General features: G+C 50.7%; 1 protein-coding gene across 3 annotated transcripts; it reads right to left on the bottom strand.

The window, feature by feature from the left end:
* nup93 (nucleoporin 93) lies at positions 1 to 23,139 on the bottom strand. 3 transcript variants are annotated; one of them, XM_015368647.2, is made up of 22 exons: positions 22,988 to 23,139; positions 22,199 to 22,384; positions 21,556 to 21,673; positions 13,239 to 13,301; positions 10,901 to 11,029; positions 9,008 to 9,082; positions 8,167 to 8,259; positions 7,543 to 7,682; positions 6,808 to 6,940; positions 6,010 to 6,167; positions 4,702 to 4,867; positions 4,511 to 4,604; positions 4,054 to 4,245; positions 3,496 to 3,622; positions 2,950 to 3,022; positions 2,457 to 2,501; positions 2,203 to 2,319; positions 1,784 to 1,902; positions 1,352 to 1,469; positions 1,096 to 1,179; positions 816 to 953; positions 1 to 213 (listed from the first exon to the last, which is right to left on the bottom strand). In XM_015368647.2, the coding sequence occupies exons 2-22, from the start codon at positions 22,375 to 22,377 to the stop codon at positions 103 to 105; spliced, it is 2,472 nt and encodes an 823-aa protein (XP_015224133.1). In that variant the 5' UTR covers positions 22,378 to 22,384; positions 22,988 to 23,139; the 3' UTR covers positions 1 to 102. The 3 variants fall into 3 exon arrangements, with proteins under 3 accessions (XP_015224133.1, XP_006641483.1, XP_015224134.1); XM_006641420.3 differs by having other exon boundaries at positions 825 to 953; XM_015368648.2 differs by lacking the exons at positions 21,556 to 21,673; positions 22,199 to 22,384; positions 22,988 to 23,139 and adding an exon at positions 16,333 to 16,591.
* Between the last annotated feature and the right edge of the window lie 959 nt (positions 23,140 to 24,098).

The raw sequence follows: 24,098 nt of genomic DNA, 5'->3' as shown, positions 1-24,098 counted from the left end.
TGGAAAACAAAAGATTTTATTTAAACCAAGACAACATACAAAGCAGGGGGGCTGGTGGGCAGGCAGGCAGGGGCCCAGCCCAGCAGCGAGGGGGGGGGGGGGTCAGTTCATCAGAACCTCCATCTGGACCAGGCGCGCGTTGGTGTCGCCGGCCATGCGGTATGGGATCATGCCGGCGAAGGTGATCAGGGCCCGGGCCTGCGACCGCAGGTGCTGGGGAAAAACACAGCGAACCCGGCGGTCAAAACGAAGCTCTGCTCTTCCAGGAGCTTGTGCACTCTGACTGCTGAGCTCTCGACCACCATTGAGCTGGGTGTCCACTAGTCACTCAACACACAAAACATTTTAAATTCAGACCTTTAAATGGAGGACTTAGGGCAGACTAGTATATATTGAGCTGGATATTATATAAATATAGATCATCTGTTCTTTTAAATGCTCTGCTAGTAAGTGCCGTATTGTTTGTATGGTCTGAAATATGAACCATTCACAAAAAAATGTGAATCTCAGAAACTGGTGGGAGATTTCATCTTTCCCACACTGATTCAACAGAAGGTTGAGAGCCTCTAGGGGCTCAGAGCGAGAGTAGCTCCAGTGCTCAGGTGGAAGGAAGACTTGCACATGGTGAATTCCCAACAGGAAAAGCAGATCTCAGGCAGCAGTTACATCAGCTAACCTTAATTTAGAACAGGTCATGAGGGGGGAAAAAACAGACCTAAGACACCGAAATTAAACGTTTTTGTTTGATTTGCCCCATAAAGATGCAAAAATGCATCTGCCAGAAGGCATGACCCTTGACCCCTGACCCGACAGACCGTGCTTACTGAGTCCCTGTCCTCCAGCGAGCGCTGTGGCCGGACTGGGGTAGCAGCTGCGGTTCCCTTCAGTCTCTTGTACTGTGTGAAGAGGATGTTCATGGTGGCCAAGAGCACCTCAGACAGGTTGTGTCTGACCTGAAAGAAACAAACTAACTTTTCAATGCCCGTTTTTGCCAAGATGCCCAGTAGGACTGTGAGGGAGCAAGACATGAAAAGCCAGTAGCCTGTTCCCACAGCCTGGGACAGATCCTCCAGCAGCCCAAGGGGGGGGTCTCACCTCATCGCTGAAGTTCCTGAAGGCGGCCACCCTCTCCTCCACACTGTCCTGGCTCAGAGGGACCAACTTCAACCTCTCCATCACCTGTACACACCACAGCCCACACAGGGACACAGGCCGAAAAAAAAACAGTTTACAAAGAGAACATTTCCCCCCAAAGTTCCAGCATCAGAGTTGACATATTCTCCTTCACAAGACTACAGCCACAGCTCCCGGGGCCCCAGCGACATGGTGAGAAGAAGTTCCCCAAACTCACGTCGTAGGCTCTGTCGATGTGACCTGCGTGATACTCGTCGAAGAAGGTGATGAGGTCCAGCAGGAGGTAGAAGGTGCTGTCCAGAGACTTCTCCCCAGCCGTGCCCTGGGCCCTGTAGCTGTGTGAGTGGAGACCGACAGGCCCAACGTTAAACCCGGGGCAGAGAGGGAATCTCTCCCAGCTCCAGTACCACAGTGCATCAAAGCTCCTTCCACAGTCAGGACCGGCCCCCCGCCTCACTGCAGCGCCAGGCAGGACCGGCGCCCCCCGCCTCACTGCAGGAGCTACACCGCTTGGGAGCGAGCACTTCTGCTGCGGGCCAGAAACCACACTTTGGTTCAGGTACAAGCCCAGAATGGCTCCTGCTGCTGCACATTTCAAGGAGGAACCAGGAAGGCTACTTGGGCCGAAAGGAAGGAAAGCCCAGCGTACCGCTCTGCGATGGCCAGTGCCATGTTCTTCAGCCTCTCCTTGTTGGACTGTGGCGCGCTGACCTGGGAGATGACCGGACTGAGCAACCTGTTCATCAGCTCCATTACCTTATCAGGATTCTGCCCAAAACACAGATTAAGGCATAACGCACACTGAAGCACAACACGATTTCTGTCAATTTAATGTTCCAAAACAACTATTCAAGGATAGTTCCCAACTCTGCATGAACATTAAGGCCTTACACATAGTTGGATACAGTGTGGCTACAGCATGCCCGTGCGATTGATATGTCAGACATACACATGTGAGGCCAAAACAGCCCAGACAGTGTCAGGCTACAGCTGACCACACACCGAGCTGACCCCCTCATGCACTTTGTACATAAGAGAACACAGCACACAAGACAAGAGACTCTTTACCTTGGCGAGTTCATACAGCTTAACCGCTTCTTCGAAAAGCCCCTTGTTCTCGGCTTCAAGAGCAACTCGGCTTATTATAGCTCTGGTGTCTCCTGCAAACTTGTCAATCACCCCTGGCTGCCAGAGCCCACCCCAGAAAAGAAGACAGGGAAACGATTTTAGTAAACCAGAAGACAAATTTCAAAATTCAAGCTGCGCTGTAACAGCCACAGCTCGGCTACAGAAACCGGAAATAGAAAAAATCACAAACAAACCTTTCTGCTTCCGTCTTTTTCTAGTCTCCCCAGTAGCATGTCGAACTGTAGAAAAATAACACCAAGACGAAAAAAACAGAATATTAGTTTTTCAGAAAAAAACTTCACAGCTGATGCTCCCGTCCTCCCCTGCAGGATGAACCTGTGGTTCAGTAGCCGTTTTAAAGCAGCAACTATCCCCAATGTCACATACAACACCTACAACATGTGAGTTCTACAAAAACAAAGAAAAAGAAGACAATAAACAAGGAACTGGGAATTACGGTATAGTACCATCATCTAAGCAATGAAAAGTGCAAAGTGCAACAATGGAAAAAAATCAACCTGTTGACTTGAGCTCAATTCAGTGTTTTGCAAAAGCATCCCCTTGCACAGTTTTCACATTTGTTGCTACAAAGCTCACAGTCATGACACTATGAGGTAGCAACTAATATCCGATATATCTGCAACCAACTCCATACATGCCAAGCCTGAACGCAATGCAGAAACTGACCTCCCGACTCTCGATCACGAGCTCGCTGACGCACCGCATGAACATGTTCTCTCCTTGGCTGTCCTTCTCGTTCCTGGGGGGAGCAGAAAAGAGCAGAGAACTTTTTCCACGAGTTCTGCAAGACCTGCAGCGCCCGTCCCGACCTCGCAGATTCTGGAGATCAGTGGGGAGACCCCCTGTTTCCCCAAATTACGGTTAATTCCTGCTGCATCACATGGTATCATGTTCAGTTCAGTTCCGGCACATGAACATGCTTCTTTTGTTTCGCACACTTCAGGTTCCTTGAAAGAAATTCATGCCATGCCAGGACTCGAGAAACATCTATTAACCATAGTGCATTTGCAGGCAGGCTGCGAATCAATTCGCAAATATTATTTCTCAAAGACCGGAAAAGGCTCTTTGATTTTTTTTTTACCAGCAATAAAATCGAAACACAATTCCCGATGCGCTACTCCAGTGCCTCTTAAAGTCAATAAAAAGGCTGAGAAGATCAAAAAAACGATCTGAAACAAGCCACAGGAAGTCAAAGTGTGGAGGCAGCGCTACCTGAGGAAGTAGAAGTACTGCAGCGCCTCCCGGGGGTCAGTGGACTCGAACTTGCGGGTGTACAGCATTAACAGGCGGATAAAATTCAGCCTCCTGATCATAGGAGGGTCCCCCGGCTCCTGGCTCACTGCAGAGACAGAGAACAGGCTTCATTCACCACCTCTTCGCACGCCCACTGCGTCACGAGGGCTCTCGGCTCAACGTGGGGACCCCCCCGGGCCCCAACATGCAAACTCCTCGCAGACAGCACCCCAGGTCCAGGACTGCCCCAGCTCTGCCAGGCAGCAATGGTGACCTTGGTGGTTTATAAAAAGTCCAAATAAGTTTTGAAATTGGAATTCAAGAAGGAGGAGAAGCCTCAGGTTCACGACGTCACCATGAGCCTCCGGGATCCCAGGAAGATAGACGGGATCACAGCTGTGCAGGGAGGTAAGACAGCCCTGGCAGACTCATGACATCTGACTCATGGAGACTCTTATTTTGGGGTTCCCCAGCACCGTTTTCAGAGGCAGAGGTGCCAGGAGAGAGACACAGCGCCGCAGGAGGGAGTGCACTCACGCAGCTGGGCGCTCTGCCCGGAGGACTTCAGCAGCAGCCGCAGCTCGTGCAGCACCAGGGCCACGTGCACGGCGTGACTGCGCAGCCGCTCCACGCGGAACAGGAAGGCGATGGCGGCCTCGAACTGCGCAGTCAGGAACAGCACCTGGAAGTACAGGAAGGGCTGCTGGCCAGCCGCAAAATGCGACTCCCCTGCAGAAACACAAACGCACCAATCTGGGTTCACTGACCGCAATGCACTTCCCAGTCATTTAGCACAACTAGCTCATTCCTATAACTGCTTTCCGAGCAACAGTGTTTAATAAACAGACAGAAAACCTCCTTCGAGACTCGCCAAGAGGCCAAAAATGATTTAAATCGGCATGAAGTACTCTACAACGTTAGATTAAAGCACACTGACTCGACTTAGACCCAAGGTATTTCACGAGTGCAGAGACGAAGCAAGAGGGCGACTGACCATAGTCCTCCAGCAGCTGCTTCTGCAGCTGGGGCAGTGCCAGCCGGTCCTGCGGAGAGCTGCCGCCGTCCTCCTCGAAGCACACCTGGCTCAGCTGCGCACAGACAGACACAGACAGCAGCACGTGAGCCCGGTCTCACCGCGTCCGCCAGGGGCCACCAGGGACGCCAGGGGCGGAGGCCGCGTCTCACCTTCAGCCAGAGGTAGTCCTCGGTCTTGTCAGCCACCTCGCCGTGGCTGTCTGCGATGTCACACTTGCCGATCAGGCAGTACACGGCCCGCTTGTAGGGGTCGGTGCTGTTGCGCAGGATGCGGCGGTAGTGCAGCCGGAGCTTGTTCTCCGTGGCAGGGGCCAGCCTGGCGGGAGACGGCACAGCCTGGTCAGGAACCCGCGGCCGCCCAAGTGACAGCATCTCCCGTCAGCCGCACAGGGACGCCCGCTTTGGTGCTTTGACCACCCATATTCTAAGCTCTTCATCCAATTCAGGGTCATGGGGGAGCCAGAGCCTATACCAGCAAGCAATGGGCACAAGGCAGGGTACGCCTTGGATAGGATGCCAGTCCATCGCAGGTATTTAAATAATTAATTCAACTGTTTAATGGAAAGAAAAACATTCACACCCTGGACAGGATGCCATTTCATCACAGGGCACACACAAGCACACACACAAGCACCAGGGCCAGTCTTCCCTGAAGTCAATTGACCTGCCAGCATGTCTTTGGACTGTGGGAGGAAACCGGAGCACCTGAAGAAAATCCACATGAACACAGGGGAACATACAAACTCCACACAGACAGCACCCCAGGTCTGGAACTGAACCCAGGGACCCAGCACTGAGAGGGTGCAATGTTAATCTTAATGCTTAAAAAAATGGGATTAAAGAAGAAATTACAAACTTGTATAAGTACCTAAACTTGCCCATTCAATTAATCCAGATCTATATATATATTTTAAACTACAGATAATTAAGTGAGGCTATTACAAGAATGAAGATTCACCTTGGTGAAGAATGGAAAATCAGCCTGAAGACACTCATCTTTCGCAAACAATCTCTACAGATAAGAATTTACCCATTAACCTAAGCACCTTGCCAGAATTTGACTGAAACAGCCTTCCTGTCCTGCGAGCTTTGCAGAGAGCTGCTGCAACCATGCCTCGTTATTGGGAGATATTTTCCCATTATCCTGCAGCTGAAGCTATGATTACTTAATTATTCTTTAAATTGCTTGCCTTGGAGAGGTGTGGGCAGCAGCCTGGGGTTGCTTCAGTACCTCAGTCTCTCTGATTTATGCTGCGATTAAAGGCTGAAGCCCTGGATTCAGTTCCCAGTAGACAAACTCTGCTCACAAATCCAATGAGTTAGCCACTCCACTCCTTTTGGAAGCATCTCACTGTCAGTGCAGCCTGGATGTTTCCCTGAGATTGTTTCTGCATTCTGCAGTTTCTATACACTGTTGTATGGCTACGCGGGTCATGGACCTGCAGGGTCAGGGCTCACCGGCGGTCAGGGCTGTTCATGTACTCCTGGAACCAGTTCTTGAACTCGCCCAGCTGGTGCTGCGCCCGGTTGACCACCTGCATGGCGGCTGACAGGTCCCCGCAGCGCAGGCAGTAGTAGATCAGGGCCCAGACGGGATGCCCCTCCACCTCCCCGTCCTGGGGAGACACGAGACGGGGGGGCTGCGTGAGGCCGACAGACAAATCAAGACAACAAGCAAGGTCCTCCAACGACTTTCATCGAATTCTAAAATAAAAATGCAGGTTTGCTCGATACAGTGCTAACAGGAGTCAACAACGCAGCGAGATATTTCACAGTTCAAGTAGGGAGCTGCGTCAGCATGCGCAGGCTGCAAAGGAACAAGTAAAGGTTTATTCCCTGCTGAAAAGAGAAGAAAAACAACGTTTCCGCTGCGGAGGCTTCTTGGGGTGTTTCGTTTCTGCTCTTTTCAGCACTGAATAAACCCTTACTTGTTCCTTTGAAAGATATTTAAACCAATCAGCCCTGCATCAATGCATGCTGGAGCTTACAAGTGCTAACTGGCACTTCTTCTTACTGTTACATTAATTATTTCAACTTTATAATGACATGATTCAGTAAGACAGTTTAAACATCTGTCTGTAAAAAAAGAAAGCATGACATAATACTTGCAAAGTGGAAATAATGTGAACGCTCTGAGCAGCCCAGTGCCTTATTGGCATGTTGGGTCTCAGCGGTGCAGGGACACAGGCGAGGTCAGTTTGCAGCTCATGCTGTTACAGATGCCTGGGACAGCAGCAGACTGCAGACGGGAGGTACCTGCATTCCTGGGAGTGGTCCTGGCAGCTTGATGTTGAGGAAGCTGTGCACGAGCTGGTAGGTGCCGGGCACGCCTCCCAGCTGGGCCTGGTACAGATTGCCAAACACGGTCACCATGGTGTAGTTCTTATAGCTGCAGCAAGAGAACAGAGTGTTAAAGCATTCTCTTTCTCCAAACTGGAAAAACATGTCAAAAGCCACAAGAACCGCTATAATCTGGAGGTGCCATTCAGTCCATCAGCTGTTTCTTGAAAGAAACCAGGGAATCAGCTTCAGCACCACAGCTGGGCAGCTTTTCCCATACCCCCACATCCCTCTGGGCAGAGAAGTGCCCCAAACTCTTGGTTTTAAGTACACTTCCTTGTAGAAAGCTGAATATAACATGGAGAGCCGATTCCAGACTGTGCATCTCCCAATCCCGTCTAACAGGATATCAAATTTGAACTTTAAGACTAAGACTCAGCTTGCAAAATCCAGCTGCTCAATCCATAATTGAAGCAACGGCTACGGAATAATAAATATTTTTTCATATTAAATTTAAATGTTTTAAGTAAGGTTGTAAAGGTTTAGATATGAAGACATTAAAACCCAGTGACACTGTGGAACTAAGTAGCGAGATATAAAGAGGCCCAGAAGTTTTATGAACAGCTGCCAGCTCTTTCCAGCCCCTTTGTGAGCAGCACTGGGACTTACACCATCACAGGCACGGCGGCCCTCTCCCAGCCCCCGGCTCACCTGCGCTCCAGGAACTGCTGCGCCTGTCGCACGAACGCCATCTGCAAGTCCACGGAGACGCGGCTCTTCAGCGCGTCCTTGGCTGGAACCAGCAGGACGTCGGTCATCTGCTTCACCATCGCCCACATCTCGGACACGCTCTGCAGGACAGGCCGAGAGCGTGGTCAGAGACGTGCCAGCGGACAGAAATGCAACAGGGCCACAGCACGCACAGGAGCTCAGTACAGCTCTTTCCCTGGGTACTGTATTACTGACGATCACTGCTGCAGTCCCTCCCTCCTAATTGTTCAGGCCTGTAAGCAATGGCGGTCCTATTGAATTGCAGCTGGTGACCTGGAGTGCTGGCACGCCCTCTGACATTTCCATTACACCAGCGAAAGTAACCTGCACATGCACGTAGCAAGGCTGTGTGGACTCCCTTTGTCAACCTCCCAACCTTCAGTTTACAGCAAGAATGGACAAGGCCCAGCAATCACAGGACACAGAGTCTACTAGCTTGTGTGACACCTGAGCTCTTAATTGCATTATTGATACCACAGTTCAATAAACTGGACCAATTCAACATTATCTCCATTATTTGCCTGTTGACGACTTGCAGGGGGTTCTTGGTCCACACCGGCCTACCTTGTCATCCAGACTGTCGGCGACAGAGGCACAGAGATCCCCCAGGCTGGGCTGCAGGTGGCCGCTCATGATCTTCTCATTGTAGACGTAGATCTGCTCAGACAAATGTGCCAAAAAAAAAGCAGCATGTAGCCGGGGTTAGGGGCTCTGGACTCCTGACCGGGAGGGTCAGGGGTTCAAATCCCAGGCAGGGAGCAGCCTGTGGAAGGTTCCCCCCTCGTATTGCCCCTGTAGCTGCCCTGCTGGGCCACTTGTACAGATGGGACACCAGGTCATCCTTGTGAAGGAGCCTTTCTCAACTGAACTGCTTGATGAAATGAAGGATTGCAAATAGCAGAAATGAGCTGGAGTGGCGCGAAGTCAATCGATGCGGTACGTTATATCCCTTAGTTCTCAGCGTGGCGAGAGGAGGAGACCCGACTCCTCTCCTCTGTAAAGCAGGGCAGCGAGACGTATCCAGTGCACCCCTGCCTCCTCAGCAACAAGCATCTTCAATCTGCTGCTGCTTTACGTAACCTGACCTAGTTTGCGCAGGGCGGACTGCTGCATCCCTGTGCTGCAGAGGCCGCAGCTGGGCCGGTGTGGTGCGAGCTCTCGGCGCAGGCCAGAGCTGGGGGATTTGTCAGCACAGGGATGCAGCAGTCTGCCCAGACTGCAGCGTTTGAAGGCGGCATCAGCTCTTCCGACGCCGAGCCCTGCATCTGCAAGACGTCACTCAATGTCGGCTACAGAGCCATGTTTATTTGAACAAGGCACGACAGATGGTGCAGCGCAGCACACGGCAATGTCAATCGCCCCTGTTCTGCGTCCGTTACGAGAGGCTGAGGCTCGACTTCCTCACCTGGCGGCCGTACGACACCTCCACGCTGTCCAGAGCGCTGCGTCCCGGGGCTCCCGCATCGCTCACGAAACTGGGCTGCAACAGAACAAGCACGTCAAGCAGAGGCGATCTGGAGTGTCACCTCGACCGTCCAGGGGCCGCCCGCGCCCGAATCCCCGGGGCTCACAGCACAGAGGGGTCCCCAGGCCTCACCTGAGAGCCTGGAGAGGAGTCAAACTACCCGAGGTCTCAGGAGCAGCAGGACCCGTCTGACTGACGACTGACAGAGGAGCCCCTAAACAATGATGGCAGCAACGCCACGGGAGGCCAGAAACAACCGTTGTTTTCAAAAAGAGGTGCTGTTGGATTACAAAATCCACAGCTGCCGTTTCCAGAGAGCAGGTTCACTCTGCCTGGGGCGTCTTCATTCCACCCTTAATTTCTGCTATGTCCCAGCCCCTGAACTGTCAGGCTTTTATGGCCCTTTACAGCTCTAATTTCTAATAACTTTGGTCATGTCCCTTGTTTAATTGGAGCAGCGCACATATACAGTACGTACACATTCTCCCAATTACCAGTGGTCTGCGAGGGCCGTCTGAGGGGAAAATTCAACACGCCTGAGCAAACAAATTTAACTGCGCCTTCCAGACGGAGGCCGGATCGGAAACAAAAGCTTGCTCGCGCTTCCCAGATCCCAGGTGGGAAACCACCGCCGCGGCTGGGGAACCGTCCTGACAGGTCACGAGCCGTCTCCTTCGTGTTGCAAAAACGAATTAATTCCCAGTTCATTAAAATAACGGGAGTCTCCATACCAGCACAGGAGATTCAGAGGAGGCCGGACTGCGCTGTGCAGAAGAAAAGAAGGTCAGAAAGTTTAATTTTTCATAGTCAGACTTGTCACTGTGCTGCCTGGTGATAGGGGGTCACAGCCCCTCTTTGAAGACAGCACTGACTGCGAGGGGCAAGGGGGCATCGCAATTCTTTCATGCTAATTTGCCCCTGCAAAACAGGTGCAACTTGTCTGTGTTTCAAGAGCCCCTTGAAGTGGGTGGATCCTGCAGCCCAGTCTGGGCTCCTCCCTTGGCACTCTGCGACTCTCCAGGGGACAGAGGGGAACAACCTACAGTCCACGGCGAGCGCTAACAGCAGAACAAATGCAAAATTTAAATTCCTGTTAATAATTAAAACAGTGCAGGCACAATGTCTCGTGCTTGCTGTTGGTTTCGGCATGGTAAGTCTTGAAAAGTGCACGCTTCAGATTGGAGTTGCTTGAATTATAAAACTCCACCACCACCTCCCACCTCCCTTATTCTTGACAGAACAGGGACTGAGGCTGCTGGGTTAAAAAAAGGACTGGCAGCTCACACAGAGCCTCTCCTGGGGAGGTGAATACAGGACACGCTGGCACCCTGTTGAATGGACGCTGCAGAACCGGGGGACAGGCCACGGGCGACCGCTGTGCTCACATGCTGGCTGCAGCAGGGTGCCAGTGGAAACAAGCAACCCCTCGCCCTTGTCCATACAGAAACAGCCAAACCCCCCCCATACTCCCACAGTGCTTGTGCACCATAAAAACAATCAGCCAAAGTTACCAGACACCACATGTTGCACAACAACAAGATCCTGACAACGGGTGTTAATGTTTACTCAATTTAGTGCTGGGTGTTTTTTCCCCACAAAGGTACTACCTCCACGTCACGGATACTCAACTCTGCTCCTGGAGGGCCACAGCATTTATATCGGATCTCTCTGGATCTATAACTGAAGACACTGGAGAGGTGCTACACCGGCCCAGTTACGCGAATTGTTTCAATCGTGTCATCAAGGGGATGTGGAAGCTGGAGGAGCAGAGCTGGGCCCCAGCTGCTGCCGCTGGCCAGAAGGCGCCGAGCTCACGGCCCCGGGGCTGCTGACCTCTAGCTCCTGGGTGAAGTCCAGGGCGTCCTCGCCGGCCGCCAGCAGAGTGTGCAGGACCCGCTGCTTCACCTGCTCCCACTGCACCAGCATGGACTCGCGGTGGTACTCCTCCGCCAGCAGGAAGGTCTGGGAGGCGAGGAGGAGAGGGAGAGCGAGTCAGCGGGAGCAGGAGGGGGGGAGGAGAGAGGACACACAGCCGTGTCACAGAGCGCGTCTTCGCGGCAGGGGTCTGCTGCTCCAACACGATTCCTGACTCTCCGAACCCCCAACGCAAGGGGCTCGTCTCAGAGTGGCAGTGTGCTGACTGACCCGTCACTGGACACTCGCAGGGCTCCAACTGCAGCTCTTACCCCCAACACCCGTGACTACCAGGGAGCAAGCGCAGGTGCCGATATACCTCATACACCCCGAGCCCAGCTGAGCCCTTGCTCTACTAGGCCCACGTCAGAGACCGATCGCACCTTTAGAAGATCAGCCCAGTGTCAGAATTAAAAATCAAGGAGCACCATGGTGTTTACATGTGAGAATTTCTTGCTGTGTTAAATCAACATAACTGAAACTAACTGGTACATAGAAATGATTACGTTCTATATGTGCTTAACTCCCATCAAGCTGTATGTGAGCTGCAGTGGACTGTCCTGAACTGCCGTTATCTACAGGACGAAAAATCTACAGGCTTCTGCACCACCTCATAGACACGGTGATGGCAATGGCAAGGGGTCCTGTCTGGTCACTGCGCCCGCAGATGTTCGATGTCATTGATCTCTTCGTCACCGATGCAAAAATAACTGCCCCGCTTCACACAGTCGGATTTAAGAGAAATGTCACTACTGCTTTTGTTTCGAAGAGCAGTGCGACATTTTTACAGCAGTGGTCACTGATTTTATGAGTACGGGCAGCATAACGAGGAGGGTTTAGTGGTGACGCAGCTGACAAAGGGAGAGAGGAAGGCAGCGAGAGCAGCTGTGCGCAGGCTCTGCAGCTCCTGATGTGAAGCACCGCATTCTGACCAAGGCACACCCTCCATCGCCTTCACAGACACATTCATACAGACTGCTCCTCAGTTCATTGGAGCTTGAACTCGCATGCAAATTTACCAATAAATTAAACCCCGTTTCTTCGCCATCACAATGTCCTTTCTTAAACAAACTTTGTCGATGAATGTCATCATTAAGAGTCGCGTAAGTCAGTGAGCCTTGAAATCAATTTCGTTCAGCACAATAAAAGCAACTATATCGGTGATCGCGAAGGGCTGTCCAACACCTGTGCAGTTTCTGCTCCTACATCTCAAACCCATCGCAACATTTCATGAAACGAGCCACAGATTTTTAATTAGCATCAAGATTATGATAGACTAGGAAAGCAAACAATGGCTTCCATAGAAGTATGCACCACCTTATTCTGCGGAATCCAAAATTACCTCCATCGTTCCGAATTTAAATGGAAAACTACAGTAGATGCTTTTTTTAAAAACGCTGATTCAGAGCACAGGCCTACTGTAGGGTTACATACCACAGTTTTTATTTTGCTTCATATGGGCATGAAAGCAGAAGAACAGATCAGAGCTGCTCCTACATCCGCAGCAGCAATTGAGCCAAAAAATTTCCATTGTTTTCCTTCAGAGGCACAGAAATGGTTTCAAACTGGGTCTGATCCTTTGGGTCTCAAGAAACACCGAGAGAAATGGGAACTATCTAGGACTTGGCCAGTCCTGATTTAGTGAGGACTTACAATATGCTCCCACTTTTTCTATTTCTAGTCACACCTAGGGAATGCTTCATAATTGCAAAACCTCCTAATTAAACTGGCGAGAACTTCAGAAAAAAAAACAGTTAAGCACAAGGCAATGAGTGCCTATATTTAGATGAATGTCAATCAATTGACACTTCGAGATACTGTCGGGAGAAGCATGGCATCAGGATATGCTATGCTTACAGGATCAAGACGCAATATACATCAAGACCCAACTGAAGAACCTCCTGCAGTCTGGTACCATTCTTATGACTCTTCCCAGGAAGACATTTCCCAGCGCAGCTCCGCCTGCACTGGGTCAGACTCAGCTTTCAGAGGTGGGGTATGTGGCAGACTCTGCCCAAAATGTCAGATCCCCTTTCCCCAGGCAGGTGGCAAAACATCTTAACGGCTATTTTTGATTCAATCTCGTTGGCTAAAATGAAACTGCTTGGCACTTGGAAAGCATCACCGAAACATGCACAGCGCTAACTGCAGCCACAGGAAGAGGGACCACCCCCCCCCATCCACACCCTGAGGAGGAGCGAAGTTGAAAACCCGGCTCTCCCGACCTTCCACAGCCCGACAGTCGGCTGCCACTCACCCTCCTCCGCGACTCCTCGATGGCCGACAGCAGCGCATTGTCTCGCTCGTTCTTCAGGAAGCCCTGGGGGGACAGAGGAAGAGGAGGCGTCGTTAATTCAATAACCCCGCTTCACGACGCATCGCCGTCCGCTGTCTGAGACACCACGCGCCCGCGCTCAGAGGCCAGCACCCTTGCAGGATATGAAAGCGCTGAAGGACTTTTTCTGCCGAGCAACCTGATAAAAAGGATTACCGTGTGATTCTCGGGCCCAGGCCGGGGCTTAGGATACACAGGCCTGCACGGCGAAATTGTACCCAAGCAGAACTGTTCATGTGACACTATGTACCAGGATCATGTCAAAACAAGCCAAATTAACGCCAATGAGAATATCAGAACATTACCCTGTAGTATTGGAACTGGGTTTAAAGTCTATCTTTCATTTTTCCCCAGAAACTGCCGATTCAACTTTGAAAAGCCACCATCTCGCACACAGCTCACACGACTGATCTCGTTACTGGTGCTGCTCCACTGCTGCAGAGCTGCCGCCCAGTCCTGCCATGCTGGAAGGAGGAACCCTCCGCTCGGCGGGGCTCCTGCCCTTGCGGCCGGCCCGGCCCGACAGAGCCGTGACGAGGGCAGCTCCCCTCGAGAAACTGGAGACGCTGCCGCAGTGGCTCGCGTCAAGAGCGGGGATGGGCCATGACGGGCCACTCGGGTTTCTATTCAACTGCACCCGTGCAAAACTCCTCATGTCGACCTCTGCGTTTCCTGGAGAACGCGAGAACGGAGAACCAAAACTGGAATCCGATTACATCAGGTGTTTTCTGTGAAACGATTCAGAGAGCCGCTCACTGATTCCCTTAATTTCACGTAGGCTAAGCTACCTGCCGAGTTACAGATGCTGCAGCTCTTCTCGTCTGCCTATTGTCCCCCTTTTATCCCTCCAACACGCCAGCAGGGTGCGGCGGGTTCGGGTATCCGGAGCTCACAGCACAGCCGGACGACACACCTAAAGCCAGCCTGGGAAATGGAGGAGACGACTCCAGACCCACTTCTGAGCAGCTCCCTTTTCCCCAACAGGAACGGAGACGACTTGTCGGGAGAAATGACCACATCCGTTACGGCCCTTACTGCATGACGCAGCATACAGATCTACACGCGCTCGCTGGAACACAAGGGTTTTCTGTGCTTTAGACTGACATTTCCATGTCGCCTAAATCGCAGAGAAAAAGAAATGCAGGAGACTGCCTGTTATGTTTAAATGTCAAGGGGAAATGCTTTTACATTGTGCATGAAAGGCTAAATATAGACCCGATTCCCACCCAGCCCAGGGATCGAACTCTACCCTGAAAGCACCAGAATGGATGGCTACTGGCACAGAGCCCATGCAGAGACGTAGATCTGCGCCACTCAGCTGCCCCACTAGAGCAAAAACCAGAGTCCTGAGTCATGCTAGCTGGGTTCTGGGACCAACAGAAACGGACTGGGGAAAGATGTATTGGGGTAGTGTTCGGGCTCGGCCCAGTGTCAGATGGAAACTTGGCCCTTTTGGTCTGGGACTGCTTGAGGCCCAACCTGTCCCTGTTCAGACTCCTGAACAAAAGTCAGACAATCCCCACCACCTCCATGCGGGAGTGTCTTGTGGTACCGCTGTAAGACCTGTTAAAAACATGCCTGGAACTTATTTCACTTGTGTCCTTAGTTTTTTCGATGTTTCTACTTAATGTAATGGAGGTGACCCCCCAGTGAAAGCTACGCCCATCTGAGAGGTACAGGCAACACCCTCAGACATGCTTCTCTGCCCATCGCCTCGTTCTCATTTAATCACTGCAACTGAAGAGGAAGAGGAACTGTCACCTCACCTAGACATGAATCTCTCAATTACTCTCAATTCACACCGTTTCAAGAGCATGCATCTGTGATATCTACAAACAGAAAGAGGATCAGTCTTTCAGTAACTGATCAAAGTAAATTTACTGACGCATTCCCCAATCACTTGAAATTCCAATCTCTCAACCCAGATGGTTTTACAAGCAGGAAGCACAGACAACAAATTCGCTTTTCATGCTGAAAGCTATATAAATGTTTCTCACATATAGGATACAAGATCCTTGTAAAAATAAAGCAAAGATTAATTTAATCATTAACCTCCGTCATGTAGAGTGTATATATACCGTAGTATTTTCAGCCTGCGTACGCCATATATACGCCAGGTACACACCTACGAAATGAAAATGATTTATACTATATAAACACACTATGAGAATAATATCGAAAAATATCCTACAAAAGGAACAACTGTCACTCTTAAGGCAAGATCTGAGTTCTACTATGTTCTTATGGAGTTATGTACATAGAGAAAAACTCCTGCCAAAGCCTTATTCTGTTCCTTTTTAATCTATATTAGAGGCTGGCTTTGCTGCTGACAAATGTATGGGCATTTCCAGAACATGGCTAAACAGCTGAGCATCCGTATTTGAGATCATATAGGCACCGCAGCTGATCTTCCCCAATTCACAAAGAAGAAATAAACTGCGAATGTCACACTGCATTACCAGACAAGACATTTTCAAGATCCCACCTAATCCACAGTCTCAAGACCTTCTGAACGCTCACATGCAAGATATTGTGTGTTAATCCACCTAGCCAAAAATTCATTCATCAAACTGCAATACAGAGAGTCTATTAAATTATCACAGAATATGCGGATTTCCTAACACACATGTAAGCATATACACTCATATTAAGAACAAATGAAAATCTGAATACAAAAAACACCAACAAATAAATGACAGTTAATCCAAACACACCTATAACCCCCATCTGTCACAATCTGCACATTTGCATACTGCAGGAATATTTTACCTGCTGTAACAGTCACTTGGAAAACAATTTAATTTTTTTCCATATTTTATTTCTGAACAATGAAGACCACAAGAAACCCCACCCTTTCTCCCGACTTCCCAGGCAGCCATACAGAGCAAGCAACATTTCTTACCCACTGTCAGCTAACTGCTCGGAAAATCTGGGTATGATCGTGGGCAAGGAAAAAAAAAAAATCAAAAGAAATCAAACCACTGCGCTCACTTGTATAAACAGAAATTATACTCACTGGCCTGTTCTGCGCAGTTTCTCAGCTGCAGGCTGTGGACACACGATAGCCCAGCAGAAAGTTACTGTGCTCCCCGGTGCGCTGAGACAGAGGCGGCTCGGGCTGCCTGTCATTGTTCAGGCTGCAGGAACAATGGGAGCAGAGGGCAGGCAGCTCAGGTGATGCCCCCCTGCCTGCCACGCCGGCCCTGCTCCGCGCCTGCTCATGCTGCAGCCCCCAGCCCCTGCGTGCAGGCCACTGGTCTGAAACCAGTAAGTACAGCAGGAAGGGCTACTGTGGGCTGTTTTATTGTAGGCGGACCATACCATGTCAACTCACACAATGGGGGGAGGTTGGATTTGAGTAGAAAAGGAGGCTGGACCATTCGAGCCCCACCCCCACAAACACACCTCTTTTCTCTTTTTTTTATCTTCCCCCCTCGACCTCCTCTTTTTTTCTTGCGCAATGCAATTATGATAATGGAATTTTTGTGATGGCTTCCGACATCCTGTCTTGAAATTAGGCTAATAATCCTTTTAGCTGTCATGTTTTGTTAATGAGTGAATGCTGCTGCTGCATGGCCATGCATCACTGGGGCAGCACACTGTACCAGCACATGCAAAGCTATTTCCATCAACCTACTGTAACAGCTTTTATTAGCATATGTGGTGGCCAGCACAGAACTGCCTCTCCTCTCTCCCTGCTGTCTTCCCAGAGAGGATGTCTCCTCCTGACTCCGCCATCTTACTGCACCACTGCGATGCCTCTCTCCTCCTCCGCTGCCTTTGTTGATGTGAAAGAAAATCCACTATCTGGCCTCTGCAGACAGCAGCAAACCAGGGAATCTCAGGTTTGCGCACAAGCATATTATTTAAAAGGAAATTTAAAAAAACTGACTGCTGCCACAAAATGTAAGGATTAAACTAAAGTAAAAAATAACGCTTTTACATTTATTATGTTAATAATGTGGCATTTGTTCTGTAAAGACTTCAGGAGAAACTGTCAAAACACAGGTAGCAAATAAACACAGGTGCTCTTTAATTGCCTAAGAGGGGGTGCTTAAATGCATAGCGAGGGCCGATCATGCTACCCTGTGAAAATACAGACAAGATCACCGCCGTTCCTCCACAGAGCTCGCTCCGGCGCCGCTGCTGCAGTTCACACAGACATTCATCTGGTGAGCGAACGCACCCACAGCGCACGCTGACTGGAGGAGCCAGGCGCCGCCATGAGAGAAGCTGGCCGTTCCACGCGGCGCGCCGCAGTGCTCGCTTTCAAAGCGGGCGAGTGCGGGGGCAGCCGGAATTACTGGTGTTCTCTCAGCTCCTTCATACTGAAAAGAGAAAGGAAAAACCGCCTTACATGCTACAATTGGGCGCCTGATCGCAATATCGGGAGAAAACCTCGCTGCAGCAATGCACACCTACACGCCAGTGCCAAGACAAAGGGTGACCCAAGGCCCGCAGTAAGTGCGCAGCTGAGTCAAGCACTTAACTCCTCCAACCTGCCAAGACCGGGACTGCCCGGCAATGGTGACGCCGAGACCCCAGCACTCGTCAGAGACGGCCCCCCAGGGGCGCCGCGCCCAGACGGCCCCTGGCATCCCACCATGGCAATCGTACACAGTAACACACAGACGCAGAATTAACGCACAGGTCCTTCCTCAGGACAGGACAGAGGTCATCCATGATTTCTTACCCTCAGTATTCTGTACATACATAAATATTACTGTGTGTGGATAAAGGATGAAAAAAATAAGTGTGTGTGTCTGTACGAGGGTAATTTTTGTTCTATACATGTTATGGCTATAAATCATAACAACCATTTATATGTGTCCTGTGTCAGAATCCCCAGCTTAACACAGTGTTATTCTGCACTACATTCGGGCAGTGTTTCACAACAAGCATGTAAAATGGAAAAAAAAGTCCTAGTAAATTAATTAATAGATTAATAAACTAAAAAGGGCGAAAAGCCACAGTTCTTGTTGACAGTGACCTACTCTCTGGTCTAAGGGCCTGATCCAGCCTTTTCAGCAGTCAGTACTTTCTGGACCCTCTACAGAGCCAGACAATCAGGACAGCTGTGCCGACCGGGATGAAGCCTCAGACAACACTGTTCCTTGCTGTAAAAGCGTGGCACAGCAGCTAATGTGCTTTAAACGAGCACAGAACCAGCACCGCACCAGGCAAAGAGTGCGCTCTGCTGTCCTCGGCCAACCGAGGCACCTACACCCCCGCAGACATGCCATAGGTGGGGTCCAGCAACGGAGCACTGGGGTATGACGGACTTGCTCACGGACGGCTGGTGCGATCGCCCACTGATCGCCCCCAGATAATCACGACCTGTCAGCGGACATGACGTTTTTCAATTCTGAGTCTAAGGGTGGCCCAAACATGTATTCTATTCTCCTGCCTGGAGACTGCGGCCAGGTGCAGTTTACCAGCATCCCAAAATCACTGCAGCCACTCTTCGTCCAGAAAAGGTCAGATGATCGTCGCCCTTTTCTGGATTCAGGTTTTATGAGCGCCCTCTTCCCTGTCCTCCCACTCAGTGCATTCTGGTTTTGAAAATCAATCCAGATCTTGTTAAAAGAAACTCCACGCGTTGACCCGCGTCTGAGAGCTGCGGCACAGCCTCCACACCCTCCGAGACGGGGGGGGGGAACGTTTCCGTTTTTGAAGCTGCAGCATTCAGGAACAAACATGGCACAGCTCTGCAGAAACATCAGCAGTTTATGAATCCAAGTTGGCAGCTGCATGAGGCTCCCATTAACTCATTAGCATGCGTGCACCATCCCCCACGCAGCCACACAAAGACTCCGGGAGAAGAGTGTGATCACCCCCCCTCCCAGGCCTGCGACTGATCGCCTCGCCCCGCTGACAGCTCGCAGGCTGGCCGCCCCCGCCTCACAGAAATGAGAACCACAGCAGTGGGCTGGCGGGGGGGGGGGGACCCCACGATGAGGAAACTGGGGGTCGGGGGGGTTGTGATCGCAGTGCTCGATGACAGAACTCAAGGACATCGCCTGGGCCCGTGGGCAGTTCATCTGAACACCACCACACCCTAGCCCTCCGAGCGATACGGAGTGATCTGGCCACATCTCCGCATCAGCTCGCTGTAACACGCTGGCGTGGGCATGGACGCAGGCGCTACGCTTAATTCAAGCGTCCCCTTCCATCTCGGTTTCGCCCAAGCCTCGCAGCAGAGATCAATAGCCAGTGACCACAAACTGTTGACGCCTCACTTTCAGGTCTAATTTCAAGCCTGATCCTCTCACTTTCTCCTTGAGGAGCAACACAGTTGTTACTCTGCGCTTCCTCTTCTTCCCAGAAAATTGACACGCAAACTGCACCCCTTAGGGCAATTCAAGCACATGTCTCAGGGCCAGTTATTTCTCATATAAATAGAAATGAAGTAACTAAAACACAGCAGAGAAACGTGAAAGGAGTAAAAAAAGTAAATATATTATGATACGCTGTATCATCTATTAACCCTTTTATACAAGGTTGTCCAACCCTAATCCTGGAGAGCCAAAATCCAACAGGTCTTACAGGTCACTGCTAAATCAGCAGCTTGTGAAGGCCTGCAACAGCAGCCTCGATCAGACTGGGGGGTCCACTTGGTCAGTTAAGCCAGCACCACTTAGAGAGCAACCGGCTGCTCACGTTTCCCTTTCCAAACGTTTTCATTTCATTTCAGATGATCTCGCAGCTACTGAATCGAAACAAATCTCCTGCTTCGCTTTGCTTTGCTTTGCTTTGAGCAAACTCTACGTCTAGAGAGGTCCCTTCTTTCAGCGGGACTCTACCAGCACGAGGGCCAGAGGCACCATCTGAAGCATCAGTGCACCACGGACTGCAACACCATGAAACTCAGCTTGTTCTGTTCCATACTGACAGGCAGGACAGCGCAGCTGTGAGAAATCAGTACCACTATGCACAACAAAAACACAAAATCAGACCACTACAATATCAACCCTGTTACAACCGTAGTGTTAAATATCAACACTCCAACAACCAAGGACCCCGAGATGAGCACGAAGGGCCCTTTTCCAGGCTGGTGAAGCCTCATCTCAGGGTCCCACATGCCCCTTTCACACTACTGTGTTCGTCCCGGGTCGAGCACAGACACAGCATCGAGGCGTAACAGGTCCCACCGGACTGCAGGTAGGCTCGGCGGCGATTGGGGTTCGGCTGCAAACTGCCAGCTTGATTTTGGGGTATTGCACAGCAAAAGAAGGGTCACTCAGGACAGGCAGGGGGCAAGCACAAGCAAGTTCTCCGTGACAAAAGACAAAACCTTGTGATGTTACTGCAACACTCCCTTTCCAAACACAAGCTGGGCTGCACTGAGCACAAAGAAGCACACAGAGCCCTGTTGTACCCACACAAGGGCGACAGTGTACGCAACTAAAGCAACAGATCAGAAGCATTGTCAACGCACAGCATTGACTAAACCTGTAGTCAAACCACATGTGTGAATTCAATCGGATAAATCAAACATCCATCTGCAGGAGCTGTGACTAACGAGAAAGACATTTAAGTTAAAATTGTTGCCTTTAAATTGATTTGGAATTTTCGACCATGTTATCATCTATCTGTATCCAGTTTAGGAAGTGATTCATGTCAGATAGTCCATGCCAGCTGCAGGGGGGGTACATCACCTCCTGATGTCACTGCATGTTTGCTGGGCACCAGGCAGGTCCCAGCAGCCCTTGCTGCATCACGTCAGCTAACGCCAGCAGTATTCTGGCAGCCGTCACGACAGCTGTGTGCTTCTGCTGGGGGACTCCCTGTCACAACCCGCTAGTGACACGACCCAGACTGGACTGGCAGCTTCTGAACCGCAGGGCACTGCGCACCGGATCCTCTGCGGGCCTAGCCCAGTGCCAGGAGACACTGAACCTGATCAGTCCGCCCAGGAGCAGTAGCAGAACCTCTGAACACCCCCCAGTGTCCAAAGGTCACAGTTCTGAGACCCGTGGCACCACCCACACCAAGGACACAAACCCAAGAGCATCCAGGTGGAACAGACTAGTTCTCCTGCCTTCCACACCTGGCACCAATTACAGAAGCCATTTCTGGCTTCTAAGTCTAAGGACTTTATGGTACCCAAGAAGAACGGATACAAGGCCTTCTAACAATGGGTCTGCACAGCGGTGCAAAGCAGACAGCAGTCCTCACCCAGTAACACATCACCAGACCCACACAGGACCCAGGATCCCTCTCAGGACCAGCACGGTACCTGTATATCCGTGTCCTTCACGGGCTCCAGGGGCTCAAACGTTGTTGCCGCGCTCAAGCTCTCCAGGCGCTGAGAGATGTGGAAAATGTCCAGTCCTCTGGATCCCAGCAGGATTGAGCTGAAACAGACAGGCCAGTCAGGGCATAGTGTGGACACAAACCAACTCTGAGCTCTCGCTCTCTGTTTGGGTTATGGGTGTAGAACATTAGAGGCAAGAATCAGCTGAAGTGTGTCAGGGAAATGAGCTATACAAAATGTATCTATACTGTTAAGAGTCTTATTTCTGGTTTCTGTCTTTACTAAAGCAAGCAGCCCAATGTTGCACATTATCAGCTTCATCATCACATTTGCAAAGAGAAGATCATTTACATGACATAACCAATAGCACTATGGCAGGAGGGCAGACTCATAACTGGGCAAGTCTTCCTCCTTAAACCCTGAAGACGAGTACCATTTGTAACCACATTTGCCCTCTGGCAGGGAAGCCAGGGCAAGCATGAACAGAAGTGCGAACAGGGCACAGGCATCAGGAGACAGGGACAGTGACAGGTCTGGGGAACAAGACTACTTCAATGCTGCTCTTTTTCAAGACGACAAGCTTGAGGAGCTCAGATTCCCCCCCCCCGAGCGCCGCAGCACTTACGCCTTGACGTCGGCCGTCTCCTGGGAGGCGCGGGTCAGGGTGCGCGACCGGAGCCTCTCGCCGGCCTGCTGGATCTCCTGCAGGTTGCGCTCCACGTGGGGCAGCTCCGAGATGGCCTCCGTCTCGGCCGCCAGCTGCTCCGCCTGCTGCAGCAGCTCTCCGAAGCCCTCCGCGTCCATGGCCGGCCTGCAGGCAGGAGCGGCGGGACGAGCTGAGGGCGGGAGCTCTGGGCCGCATCGCTCTCAGGACGAACACTATCCACTTATTGACACCACAGTCACCTACAGGCATCTCCTCGGTCCAGGGGGGACCGATGAACGTACAATGGCCGATATCACAACGGGCACCGATGGAGCATCAAAATAACAGAACTTCATACACCCGTCTTTAAAAACTGAAAGAAGGGGCCCCTGCAAACCACAATTCAGATCAGCGTGGGAATTTTTTAAAAAATATTAGTATTCAGCGCCCAGATTTTACACAGCAAAAGCGCAGTTGGGTGTCTTGAATGACTGAAACCCGGCCATTCTTCCCAGACTTGTAAGTAAAACAGCGCGTAATCAGAAATCTGAAACTATTTTGTGCAGGGAAAAAAAAGGCTTTTACAATTTATCATGCTGTTTGGAAAACCGTAAATACATAAGCCTAAGATCAATAACGGACAATAATCGCAGTGTAACCACTGTCCAACGTGCGTATTACCAGCTCGGCGCTTAAGATGTCGAGAAAAAACAGGCCGTAGTGATCCTCTGTCAGAACTAGAAACATCATATACGAGGATTTACTCACCTTCTACCTTAGACTTAAGTAAAGTTATTCGATATCGCGTTTAAAAAGATGTATATTTTGACAGCAGCTCGCCTAACTGTATCCCTCCTTCGGCGGAGCACATTCCTCCCGGCACTTCCTCAACCCTCTTCTCATTGGACCCCACTGCTCCCACAGGCCTCAGCGCCTTCAATATAACTTTATTGAATGACAGGGGAGGACAAACACCGCACTTCGCACTTGCGCGTCGTGAGGCCGACGCCATGTTGGCTCTAGAACTGTGAGCCGCAATGGCGATTACGTGCACCAACCCATTAGATAGATACTTTATTAAAATTGCAGAAATTGCAGTGCAACAACAGCCAGGCACACTCAACACAGCACAGTGTAACAAAATGATACAATAATACAACAATACAATAAAGTCAGTGAGAAGTGCAGTAAAAAATGGAGTATGCAGAGTTGCAGTACACAAGATGTATTGCACAGTATAAATATATTGCACAAATCCACCAGCATATATTGCACATCAGTTGTAAACAGAAAAACCAGCTGTAAACAGAGAATTCATGTTTAGTCAACCTTCCCCTGCCCAGACACACAGTGGATGAGTTGTATAGTCTAATGGCAGAAGGCAAGAATGCCCTTCTCTAGCACTCCCTGTCGCACCGCGGGTGGATCAGCCTATTGCTGAACGTGCTCTTCATTCTCACAAGCGTGTCATAGAGGGGATGGGAGGTGTTGTCCATTTTTGGACACCATTCTTCTCCTTGGCTAAGGATCTGCGCCAGTAGGTTGCCGGTTCGTATCCTACGGCTCGCAAAGGAATCCTACTCTGTTGGGCCCCTAAGCAAGGCCCTCAACCCCATCTGCTCCAGGGGTGCCGTATAAATGGCTGACACTGCGCTCTGACCCCCAGCTTCTCTCCCTGTCTGTGTGTCTCATGGAGAGCAGGTTGGGGAATACAAAAAGACAAATTCCTAATACAAGAAATTGTATGTGGCCAATTAAGTGATCTTATCTTATCTTACCTCCAAGGGACCCAATCAGACTCAATGACAGAATTTGCTCTTTTGATGAGGTTGTTCAACCTGTGCAGCCCCTGCACACCGCTGCTTAGACACCTGCACTC

The sequence above is a fragment of the Lepisosteus oculatus genome, chromosome 20 (assembly GCF_040954835.1).
Source record: "Lepisosteus oculatus isolate fLepOcu1 chromosome 20, fLepOcu1.hap2, whole genome shotgun sequence".
Lineage (NCBI taxonomy): Eukaryota > Metazoa > Chordata > Actinopteri > Semionotiformes > Lepisosteidae > Lepisosteus > Lepisosteus oculatus.
This window is presented reverse-complemented; position numbering and strand designations above follow the sequence as displayed.